Source organism: Condylura cristata, unplaced genomic scaffold, assembly GCF_000260355.1.
Source record: "Condylura cristata isolate star-nosed mole 26May11 unplaced genomic scaffold, ConCri1.0 scaffold00039, whole genome shotgun sequence".
NCBI lineage: Eukaryota > Metazoa > Chordata > Mammalia > Eulipotyphla > Talpidae > Condylura > Condylura cristata.
In genome coordinates this window covers 4,907,108-4,919,063 of record NW_004567140.1, presented here as the reverse complement: position 1 = coordinate 4,919,063, position 11,956 = coordinate 4,907,108, and the positions used below count along the sequence as shown (strand labels likewise).

General features: G+C 51.5%; 2 protein-coding genes across 2 annotated transcripts in view; both read left to right on the top strand.

Moving 5' to 3' along the window:
* CES5A (carboxylesterase 5A) overlaps window positions 1-792 on the top strand; it is a 42,883-nt gene extending 42,091 nt beyond the window's left edge. The window contains exon 12 of the mRNA XM_012733210.1: window positions 652-792. Coding sequence (XP_012588664.1) covers window positions 652-720 — 69 coding nt within the window. The 3' untranslated portion in view covers window positions 721-792. The remainder of the gene's footprint in view (window positions 1-651) is intronic.
* A 389-nt stretch (window positions 793-1,181) lies between these two features.
* CES1 (carboxylesterase 1) overlaps window positions 1,182-11,956 on the top strand; it is an 18,557-nt gene continuing 7,782 nt past the window's right edge. Inside the window, exons 1-8 of the mRNA XM_012733168.1 lie at window positions 1,182-1,233; window positions 3,180-3,255; window positions 3,492-3,636; window positions 3,726-3,776; window positions 6,134-6,267; window positions 7,872-8,025; window positions 9,122-9,226; window positions 10,949-11,053. Of these exons, the coding sequence (XP_012588622.1) occupies window positions 1,182-1,233; window positions 3,180-3,255; window positions 3,492-3,636; window positions 3,726-3,776; window positions 6,134-6,267; window positions 7,872-8,025; window positions 9,122-9,226; window positions 10,949-11,053 (822 nt within the window). The remainder of the gene's footprint in view (window positions 1,234-3,179; window positions 3,256-3,491; window positions 3,637-3,725; window positions 3,777-6,133; window positions 6,268-7,871; window positions 8,026-9,121; window positions 9,227-10,948; window positions 11,054-11,956) is intronic.

The following is an 11,956-nucleotide window of genomic DNA, read 5'->3' as shown; positions in this document are numbered from 1 at the left end:
TCATCTTCTACTCCCCCAGATTCCATCTGGCCCAACTGGGTCACTGGCTCTCCCTAGGCCAAGCCTTGCACTTGCTGTCTTGACCCTTGCCTTAGAACACTCTATTCTCTACTTTCTAACTTTTTGGCCTCTCCTCAGATCCCCTATTTCACTCTCCCCTACTGCAAGGCCCAGCCCAAGTCTACACCTTCCACAAAGCCACCAAGCAAAAGGCCTGCTTTCCTCCCCTAACTCCTGTAGAGCCAACCTGACTGGCTCCCAGGACTTGGCCACTTGCACACCAACCCTAGGGTCAAGGTGTACAGAGCTCACCCACCTGACAGGGTTTAGAAAGCCTCGTGCCCAGGCCCTCACACAGTGGCAAGCAGGCCCCATAACAGTGGATCATTGTTTCTGAGGCTCCGGGTGTGGACACCAAATGTGTTCTGCATCTTGCATTTGTCATCTACTGGATTAACTTCGATTCCAGGTTGCTCCTCGGAACACCTGTGGGAGTCAGGGAGGTCAGTGAACCTCATCTCTCCTTTACACAAGGAAAAAACTGAGGCCAAGAGAGTCAAAGTGACTCCCTCGAGGTCCCATGCTGAAGGACAGGATGCACATGAGACCACGTCACACCCTTCCCCTCTGACGTGTCCTCTTGTCCAGCAGGACACTCATCCAAAGCACCTGTCGTGGACACCGTGCAGGGCAAAGTCCTGGGGAAGTATGTCCCCCTGAAAGGATTCCAGAAGCCTGTGGCCGTCTTCCTGGGTGTCCCTTTTGCCAAGCCGCCTCTCGGACCCCTGAGGTTCACCGCCCCGCAGCCTGCAGAACCATGGAACTTCGTGAAGAACACCACCTCTTACCCGCCCATGTAAGCCGTGGCGGGTGTGGCCTGGGGTATCTTGCGGTGGGGATGTTGGCATCAGAGTGTCTGGGTGGCTTCTACTTTGTTCTGGAATCCTCAAGCTCGCGTAGATCCTTTAAAAAAAATTCCTGGAACTCACCCGATGTTTTAGAGCCTTGTGTTTTGCATCATTTACTGAGCACATACTGTATGCCTTGTGTGTGTGTTCTAGGCACCTGGGATCCATTAGTGAACAGAACAAAGATCCCACCTTCAGGGAGCTTGCCTTCTAGCAGGGGTACACAGCACACAATACACATGTTGATAAGTCAGTGGTGTTATATGTAGAAATATGGTGAGTGATCTGGAAAGAAATAAGAGTCCAGCAGATGAGTGGATCAGAAGTAATGATTCTATTTATGCTCCTTTCTTGAACTTTCCCAGAGTTGGAAGGTAGGATAAGCCAAGAGGTCTATGGGGGTGGGGCAGGAGGGTGGGTGAGTGCTTGGGGTGTTGATTAGGCAAGTTCTCAACTGCCAATATGAGCCACCTAGACACGAGCAGAGCAGTGACTGGGCCCCGCTCACCCTCACCAAGCCCCAGTTTCACCCCCCAGGGCACCTCAGATGTCTTATTCACCTCAGCAAGGTTTTCTGGGAATTTCCAGGGTCCTGCCTCTTGCTGCCTTTCTTCTCTCCTCTTTCTCCATTCCCTTCCCCCTCTTCCTTCCTTCTCTTGAAATCCTAGTCACTATTTTTATTTCCCAACTGTAAGTGTAATGTGTCCTTACTACAGAACAGTGAAGAAGCGCACGTAGAGAATGGTAAGCAAGGGGCCTCGCTGGTGGCCTGGGGTTAAGTCTCAGCGCTGTCACCTACGGCTGAGTTCCATCTCCAGACAGGGAGTGACCCACGTGGTGCAGCAGACCTCTCCTGTCTCCCCGCTGCTCCCCTCAGCAGTGGATTTCAGTAGATCCATCTGTTCGGCACCCCACTCCATCATCTGGTGGAATCATCTCACTCATCTCCCCTCACGCCCCACTCCCAACCCTGCACTTCTGGCCTGCATCCCAGTTTTTCTACACAAAAATAAGTAAAATCTTTAAAGATAAGTAAATGAGAACCGTAGATGAACCTATCACCAAACATAATCACCAAAACAAAGGTTGTTTTTCCAGGCTTTAATCTGTTGCATATTTCCTCCCTTAGAAATGGAATCACACTATACTTATGCCTGCTTTGCTCACTTACAAGTACATCATGAACATCATTCTATGTCATTAACTCTCACAGCCTGACATGAAATAGCAATATTACCTCAGGTCTTGAACTGTAATTTATTGACCCAATTTCTTATTTGGGGGTCCCTACCTAAGTTGTTTCTAAAAATATAAGTAACACTGTGATAAACATCCAGTAGCTAAGTCTTTATGCACATTCACAAATATTTGGGGGTGAATTCAAAGAAATTGCATTTTCTTTCCAGAAATGTCCCAACCATGCCCCTCCCATTAATATACAAAAACCTGTCAATGGACATTTGCCACTGAAGGGAGTTATATATATTTTCAAGATTTACTTATTTATTCATGAATAGAAGAACCAGAGGACAGGCCAGAGGGGCAGGGGTATGAGAGGACTCACCAGAGACAGAGTGGGGAGCAGAACAGGCAGATTGGGGCCCTCCCTGGTGGCACATCGGGTTACAGCACAGCACCATGAAGCGATCTGCAGCCACTGCAGCACGGATTTGATTCCCAGCCCAGGAGCAGACCCACATGGCGCGGCAGACCTCTCCTGATCCGCCCGCTGCTCCCCTCAGCAGTGTATTTCAGTACATCTGCCTGTTCTGCTCCCCACTCTGCCTCTGCTGAATCTTCTCACTCCCTGCACTTTCTGGCCGGTACCCAGTTCTTGGACACATAAATAAAATAAAATAAAATAAAATAAAATAAAGCACCTGGAATGCTGGGTGGACTCAAGAAATATCACCAATTACAATCTATGTGGAAGTTTTGTTATTGAGGCAACTGATAGCCCTTGCTCAGAGTGGGTTTTTGATAGATCCTAAGCACAGCAGGGCTGTAAGACCCCAGCAGGAATCACTGCCTGCAGATTGGCAACCAGAGCTGGGAAGAAATTCACCCAAGGTCACTCAACAAACTAAATTCTCCTGAGACTGACCCAAAAGAGTTCAGCTCTGGCCTGCCGCAGGCCCTTGTGACTGCCATTTGAGTGACTTCTGTGGACTGTGGAAGTTTCCTGTGGTTTAGAAGACGTTTACCTGGTGGAGAAACATCATCCCCCTGTAGCCCACCATTCTGAACTCAGTACCAGTGGGCTGTGTCCAGGGCGTGCAGGAAAAGCCATCTCCCAGGCGGGCAGCCTCCTCTCGGCCCAGGGCATCCTGAGGGACGGGAAGAGCTGGTAGGTCTTCCCATCACACAGGCTTGTGTGTGGGGCCTAGTGACCCCCTCAGTGACCTTGACAAGCCCCGGGGCCTCCCATCCAGACCCCCCTGACCCTTCCAGCACGTAAGTCCGGTAAGAACAGCTTTCTTGACACCTAGACCTCCCAGTCCAGGCTCACTCTGATGGGAGAGAATGTCTCCTTGCTCAGCTCTGTTGAGCATCAGGGATTTTCTTTCTCCCCACCCAACCCAGGTGCTCCCAAGATGCCATTGGGGGCCAAGTGCTGTCAGAGCTCTTCACCAACAGAAAGGAGAGCATCTCTCTCAAGACTTCCGAAGACTGTCTCTACCTCAATATCTACACTCCTGCTGACTTGACCACGAAAAGCAGACTTCCGGTAAGCCTGGGCCCACTACTCATAGACTTCCAGTAAGCCTGGGCCCGCCACTCATAGACTTCCGGTAAGCCTGGGCCTGCCGCTCATAGACTTCGGGCAAGCGCTGCCCTCCAGCGCTGCAGGACCTCCTGGCGCAGACGGTAGGAGGATGAAGGCGGCCTGGGGCAGATGCCTCGCTGCAGGGTCCTTCTCCTTCACCCACCACAGCCAGACCACGTAAACACAGGAAACACATGTCCCACACTTCCGTTTCTCCTAGAAACAGACACAGCGCTGCGGAAGGAACTTTGCACATTCCAAGTTCTTTCATGTAATGGAAGGATTACTCTTAGTTACTGGTCAGGAGTCTGATAAGTAGCAGAGCAGCTAAGACATTGTTTCTGAGACAGTTAGAGCTGGAAGGGCTCCCAGAGACAGGCAGCAGTCCCGTCTTCCCACCGAGGCCCACAGAGGGGAGGAGTCACCAGCCAGGCCGTCGGCAGGAAAGCACAGGTCTTCTGACCTGACTGGCTTTTCCTGAGTACACAGGGAACAGCATGCAGAGCCCGGGGCAATCCAGGAATTACTTTTCTTTGCCTTTGGCCAACTCTCTGCGATTTTAATGTAGCTAATTTCCCTCCCAATGAGTCAGCTTTTGCAGAATAAATGGAGACCCCTCCAGGCTCAGGCTGCTGGGAAGGGAGGGTTAGCTGCATGGGGAGTGGCCTGAACCCCCACCATCTCCCAGGAGGATGCCCAGGAGTGTGAGAGGGCATCTGTGAACCTGTAACTAAAAGCTGGCACTGCCCATGCTTGGCTCAGAGAGGTGAGCCAAGACGATGAAGGGATGAAGTTTCACCATCCCTTCTTCTGTTAAGGATCTCAGTGCCCCATGTTGATCATTACTCTCAGGGGCCAGGGGAAGAGGAGGAACATTCAACTGTGGCAGCAAGACTCCTGCCTTCAAAGGTCGCACCTTCTGGGCTGCAGACACCGCCTTTCTGGGCACATCACACTGAGCAACTCTGGGCCCAGCCTTCACTCAGAAATGACTGCTGTGCCCTTGCCAGAAGTTGGCAGGGAGAGGGAGGACAGGGCCTGGGAGCTGAGGGCAGAGAACCTCCACTTAGGGACCAGGGAACTGTGGGGTCTGGGTATAATCCTGCTTCTGCCTTGGCGAGCAGAGACTTGCTGTTTCTCCAAGGCAGGAATGGCCCCACCAGTGTTCAGTGATGAATATCAAGCCTGAGCTCTGTGTCTGGCACAGTGGACAGGCGAGCGCCCTTGCAGCATCAGCAGGCACCCAAGGGGAGACCTTCCATCCAATTCCTTCAGCTGGCCTGCTGCTGTGGGTCCTCGGCCTCGCTGGCCCAAGTGCCAGCTGCGCCCGGGGCTCTACAGCAGCCCTCCTGGGTGAAACGAAGCACCATGTACCAGGTGCATGGTTGGACAAGTTCGGTGCGAGTTTCCTGTCTGTTCAAGGGGACACAGTAGGTACCTCATGAATGGTTTCTTTTAAAAGTGCTTCGGACGGTACCAAGCACACATCTGTATTGAGTTCTTTAGTTTTTTGGTTTTTTTTTTTAAGACTTACTTATGCATACAGAACTGGGGTACAGGCCAGAGGTGTGGGCAGTGAGAGGCTTCACCAGAGACAGAGTGGGGAGCAGAACAGGCAGGTCAACAAAGTACACTGCTGAGGGGAGCAGCGGGCGGGTCAGGAGAGGTCTGCCGCGCCCTGTGGGTCAGCTCCAGGGCGAGGGATCGAGCTTGCACTGAAGCAGCTGTGACCAGATTGCAGTGCAGTGCTTTAATCCATTGTGCCCCCTGGGAGGGCCTGAGTTCTTTAGATTTTTAGTGACAAAGTTACTATAACATGTGTTTAGCCACCCTGATTAAATTGCTTCCTGAGCTTTCTAACGGCAAGAGCTATGCGCTCTGCACTGGGTCAGCGTTCCTCCCTGCTTCCCATCACAGTTCCTGGCAGCAGCCAGTTCTCAGGTCATGTTCATCAGATTCCTGAAGACTTCTTGGAGGAGGTGACTCTTCAGCCAGACGTTGGAGGAAGGGTAGGATTGGGGAGGCAGAGGGAAGGCTTATAAGGAAGAGATAGCCCTCAGCCCCTTGTGCTTAAGAAAGTCACTGGCGCAGCAGAGAAGTTTAGTTCACTGCAGGAGAAGTAACTAAGATGATGGCGCACTGGGCGAGGGGGCCCAAGCGTGAAGGTGACCGAGTATTTGGGAGGAGATGACATGCTTTTGCCGAGACTGTTCCTGGTGGGGTGCTCTCAGCATGAGGAGTCCTGAGAGAAGGTGGCCCAGGCAGGGGCCCGAAGGGTGCACTGTATGGGGTGGTGATCTGAGCCCCAGGAGGGACAGTGAGGGGCCGGAGTCCCTTTTCTGACTTTGCAGGATCATGTGGATGTTAGTAATGGCCTCCTTGGATGGTGGCTGAGGGGAGCAAACCAGACAACCCCCAGCTCTGCTTCCGTAACCAGCGAGGTCTTCCTCCCCGCCAGGTGATGGTGTGGATCCATGGTGGGGGCCTGTTGGTGGGCGCCGCGTCAACCTACGATGGCCTGGCCCTCTCTGCCCATGAAAACGTGGTGGTGGTGACCATCCAGTACCGCCTGGGCATCTGGGGGTTCTTCAGGTAAGAGTTTGAGGCCTCCTCCCGCACCTCGGCCCTCCAGGTGAGCGTTCTGGGCCAGTCGCCCCTCGTCAGTCCTCAGGGGCCTTTGCTGGCCAGTCGCCCCTCGTCAGTCCTTTCATAATCAGTCTCCACTTACCTTCTCGCCCTCCAGCCATTCTGGTTCACGTGTTTGTGAGCTTTGGAATGAACCGGCCCCTCTACCTGGAATGCCTAATCTACCTGACAGACTCCTATGCACCCTGCAAGGCCCAGCTCCAATGTTCCCTCCTGAAACATTTTTCTTTTTCGTCTATGCCGTCCCCTCCCATGGCAGGCCTCCTTCGTGACAGTGAGCAGGCAGCCCAGCAATGACAGGCTGCTTCTCTTACCTCACAGGAAAGGAGGAAAGGGGCAGGAAATTAGGCCAAACTTGTGAGTGAAGGAGTTTGGGTGGCTGGAGCCACCCACCAATAGCTGGGAGTGTTGACCTTCGTGGACAGCCCTCCTGGGGGCAGTGTTTACCCACTCACCCCACTTCCTTCTGTCTTGGTACACGCATGAGCATGCGTGAAGGCTAGAATCTTCTAGAACCTTCTCGGTCAACTCTGCATGGGCACCGAACTGAGTTTCTGGACCCAGCTACTCTGAAGTCTTTTTCTAGTGCCTGGCCCAGAACTCCTGCCCTGACCATGGTGGGTGGGCTGGGGTGGCGGTGCGCTACTCGCTGGAAAGACCTAGGGAGGCAGAGGCCGGTGTCTGAGCTGTGTCAGCTCAGAGAAGACTGTGCCTTCTTGCTTTCATTGAGTGTCCTCATCCGTCCCACCCACGACCTGTTTCTTTGCTCCTGTCACTCTAAAAGTGCTCCATGAGCTACCTGCTATTCTCCCCCAAGCTGCTGCTCTTCACCTCAGCTGCATGCCCAACTGTAGCAGCTTCCACATGATTATCACGGCTGTTTTTCCTTTAAATATTTATGCATACATACAAGAGCTGGAGCGGGGCGTGCAATGGCTCACCAGAGACAGAGTGGGGAGCAGAACAGGTAGATCTGCAGAAATCCACTGCTGAGGGGAGCAGCAGGGAGACAGGAGAGGTCTGCTGCAGCCTGTGGGTCACCAGTGGCTGCAGACAGCTTCATAGTGCTGAGACTGAACCCCTTGCACCACTGGGGAGGCCCCCTGCTCATAGCTTCTTGAGCTGCCACTTTGTCTTGGCTTCTGGCCTCATCCTTCCAGCCCTTTTCCTGTTCCCCAACCTCACCTCTGCCTTTTCCTTTACTGCTTATTTTTCCTGAAGCATTTTCACTACCTGTTTTTCTGTATTTATCTGTTGATTCGTTTATGATCTGTAGTATGAGTTCTATGTGAGATTTTGCCCCTTTTGTTCTCAGATTTGTTCCTAGATCCTAGGGACAAGACTGCGCCCATAGTAAATGCTCAGTGGGGTGAATGAACACGCAGTGGAACTGCGCTGCGGGAACAGGGGGCAAGGGAAGACCCGGGTGAGGGCCACAGAAGAGCAGTTTTATTCCAGAAGGCTCCCTGGAGCTCCCGGCCCCACCCATGTCCCTGAGGATCCCGCGTGACACCTCTGCTCCCCAACCCAACCTGCTGTCTTACTCTTAGCACAGGAGATGAGCACTGCCCAGGAAACTGGGGACATTTGGACCAGCTGGCTGCTCTGCGCTGGGTCCAGGAGAACATTGCTAACTTTGGAGGGAACCCAGGCTCTGTGACCATCTTTGGAGAGTCAGCAGGAGGTGAAAGTGTCTCTGTTCTTGTAAGTGGTTCTGGTCCGAAAGTGGTTGCTGACGGGACTCCTTGGGGCCAGCCAATCTATCCATTGGCGTCTTTACTTATAAGACCTGGGTCCAGGGCTGACCCCACTCTGCACAACGTTAGTTGGTGGCCAGCTAATGACTAAACATTCCTTGGACCCCGGGATGGCCTCCAGGAAGCTCAGAACTCAATTTAGCCTAGATATCTATCTACCCATCCACCTAGCTCTCTACCCACTTGCTCACCTACATAACTACCTACCAAAGATTTTTTTTTAAGATTTATTTGTTTATGCATACAGACCTGTGATACAAGCCAGAGGTGCAGGAGGTGAGAGGATTCACCAGAAACAGAGTGGGGAGCAGAACAGGCAGATCAACGAAGTACACTGCTGAGGGGAGTAGCAGGCAGGTCAGGAGAGGTCTGCCACGCCCTGTGGGTGACCTACAGGTCGGGGATCGAACTCACGAAGTGGCTTTAGCTTCTCAGTGTTGTGCTTTAATCTGCTGAGCCACCAGGGAGGGCCCCAAAGACTTTTTTAAACAAAATATCTCCCTTGGCATTACAGCATAACATGAACATTTATGTCTAGTAAGGACTGTTCCATAACATTTTTATAGCTGTATAGTATTCCAGGGGCAGAACGAACTCTTTTATATTTGCAATCTTGTCACTTTGGAATCTTGGATTTACTATAATAGACAGCTGGAACATTCTCAGTAGCACGATGTGCCTCCATAATCACTTTTCTAAGAAAAAACTGAGTAATGGAAATGAGAAATCAGAACTGTTGAAGTGTTGCTGGCAACTAACAAGTGTCCTGATGCTTCTGATTGTTATCAGAATGTGGCACAAGCCACACACAGCATGTTCTGTTCCTTATACTATGTATTGGCTCCTCCTGCTGAGGTTTTCTTGGAGCATCTAGGCCTTTCAGGTCAATTTGGGGAACAGGCAAGGCCACAGAGTCTTTGAGGGGTCCACTGAACTCCAGGGTCCCCAGGGAAATGGGCCAGGGCTGTGCAGGGGATGTTGGAAGCCCTTGGAGACCTCCTGTCCAAAAGAATACACTCTCTCCCTCTCGCCTCCCCTCCCAGGTTTTATCTCCCCTGTCCAAGAACCTCTTCCACCGGGCCATCTCTGAGAGTGGCGTGTCCCTCACCTCTGTTCTGGTCAAGAAGGAAATGAACGCTGCAGCTCAGGTAGGTCTCAGTCCGGACCCTTCTTGTACCCATTGCTCTGTGCCCTGAAATCTGGGAATTTTCTTGCCAAGGGATCCAGCTGACATCTCAAAGAATCTTGAAGATGAGAATGGCAGAGTGCAGAGGGCAAGGAGACACCTCATTCAACCACCAGTTTCACTGCTGAGCAAACTGAATCGGAGCGCAGGAGAAACGTGCCACAGTCACCAAGCTGCGAGGGCAAGCAGGCACTCTGGGCACTCTGACCGCACTGCAGGCCCTGGACTGTCGTTGTGTCCTTTTCCGGTCTGAGTCCTGGTGAAACCCATTTGATGTGGGTCTGGAGTGGTTTCTCCCTGAAGACCTGTAACCAGGGCTGGTTCCTAGAGAATTCATTCTTTCCCTCAACAGATGGTTTTGACATAGAGACATCTAGAAACCTTCTGAAGCTTCTATTCTAAGGAAGGAGACAGATTATTGGTTACGTAATCAAACTAATTACTAAATGCCAAGTGTGACGAGAGCGATAACGGAGAGGTACCTGATGTCAGAACAGCATCCAAAAGAAGCACTTACTCCAGAGTGTAAGGGGAGATTAGCAGGGAAGATGACTTGGAAAAGGGATCAGTGAGTTGCGATCAGAAGGATGGGCAGTTATTTACTCTGTGAGAAACGGATATTCCAGGGAGAAGACACAGCAAAGGCCCTGAGTGTGGTGCCAAGGCCCTGGGCAGAAGGAGCTACCTTGAGAGAGAGCAAGCAAGTTAGGCTGATGTAGCCAGAGCAGAAGCAGAGGGAATTTGGAGACTGCTGGCAGGAACGGCGGCAGGGAGCATGATGCACAGGAATCTGGTGAGGATTTTAAAGTCTTTATCTGGAGTATTAGGAAGCCGAGGAAAGTGCCACAGGGAAGTGCTGCTGAGGAAGAGCGCCCCCTACTGGCAGTGATGAGTCAGCATGAGGCTGGCTTCAGCAGCCAGACTAGGGGGACTAGCAAGTAGGAGGGGAGCCTAAGAAGCCTCCAGAAAGTTGGGGGATTTTTGAGAATGTTTTAAGGAACTTTTGGGTTGTAAACAATACAAGCACTTGACCAGGCTTAAGTCAGGAAAGGGGAATTTATTTAAAGAGGTGACAGGAAATAAATGAACTGCATTTGCCGTCAAACAGGAACTTGAAATTGGCAAAAAGAAGGGAAACTAAGCCTCTTATATTCTCTCCTCGCCCTCTTCTACTTCTCCCTGTGTCTTTGTCTTCATTCAACAAGTACATGCAAGCATTGATGGATTCAACACACACATACAAAGCATTGATGGGTTCAACAAATACATTCAAGCGTGCTGAGTCAGACCCGATCCTAGGCTCTGGGGCACCCAAGCACCCTCCCCACATGGCACTATTCCAGAACTTTGTCTGGGTTAGCAGTTTCCCCTCTCCCTCACCCTACCTATGGATCCCTCAAGGCCAAATCATTAGTAGGTGGCTGAGCTAAAATCTGAAACCAGACAGCCCACTCCAGGCTGCCTTAAGGCTCCAACATTCAGCCTTGAGATCATATGTCCATTTAACAGAGATAAGGTAGCAAAGATGGAGGTTGTGTATGTGGTATGGCTAGGACCCAGGACCCACACCTGCCAATCTGGAGGATTCTCTGCCAGCCCTGCCGCCTTCAGACATCAGTACCTTTTTACTGATGGCGGCAGGGGGCTGCACCTTGAATTCTGCTGTCTTCTGTGATCTCTGCAGCAAATCGCTTTCTTTGCTGGGTGTAAAACTACCACCTCGGCTGTGCTTGTTCACTGCCTGCGCCAGAAGACAGAGGAAGAGCTCTTGGATGTGTCGCTGAAGATGGTATGTACTGATACCCACCTCTGGCTGCAGCTTCCCCGCGCCTGTGAACTTGACCTCAGAAAGATCACCTGGGGTAGTTTCTCCCCTGTCCAGACTAATGTCAGCTTCTGGGTGGGAAGGAAGAATTTCTTCATTCCTTTATTACTCTGAAATAGCTCAAACTTTCGTAAAGTCAAAGAATAGTATAGGGCCTCCCTGTGGCACAAGGTTAAAGTCTCAGCTCCATCAAGCTGTCACCAGCCACTGTCACATGATTTCGATCCCCGGCCAGGGAGTGACCCACAGGGCGCAGCAGACCGCTCCTGTCTCCCCGCTGCTCCGCTCAGCAGTGTGTTTCAGTAGATCCGCCTGTCCTGCTCCCCACTCTGTCTCTGGGGAGTCCTCTCGCCTCCCCCACACACCTTTGCCCTGTACCCCAGCTCACATGCATAAATAAATCAATTTTTTTAAACAGTGTGATGAACAATGGTGTAACACCCCCAGCTCCATCAAAGCATTCTACTTTGTGATTCTTGTTTCAGATATATTTCTAATAAGTCAGGCATTGCCTGTTCCCAGAGGCCACTACCATTCTGAACTTTGAGGATGGCGATATGAATAACAAAAATTTTCAGAAATTTTGTCACAGTTTATCTTGGTTAATTTAGAAACTCAATTTCAACCCTGTAGAGGCTTAATTTTCTGAGATTGCCTCAACTGTGGTTCTGGGATGACACGCACTCATTCACCCACTCAGCCATCCATCCATCCACCCATCCAGCCATCCACCCATCCCTCCATCCAGCCATCCACCCATCATCCATCACCCATCCATCCAGCCTCCATCCATCCACCCATCATCCATCCACTCAGCCATCCATCCACCCATCCACCCATCCATCCATCCACCCATCCATCCATCCA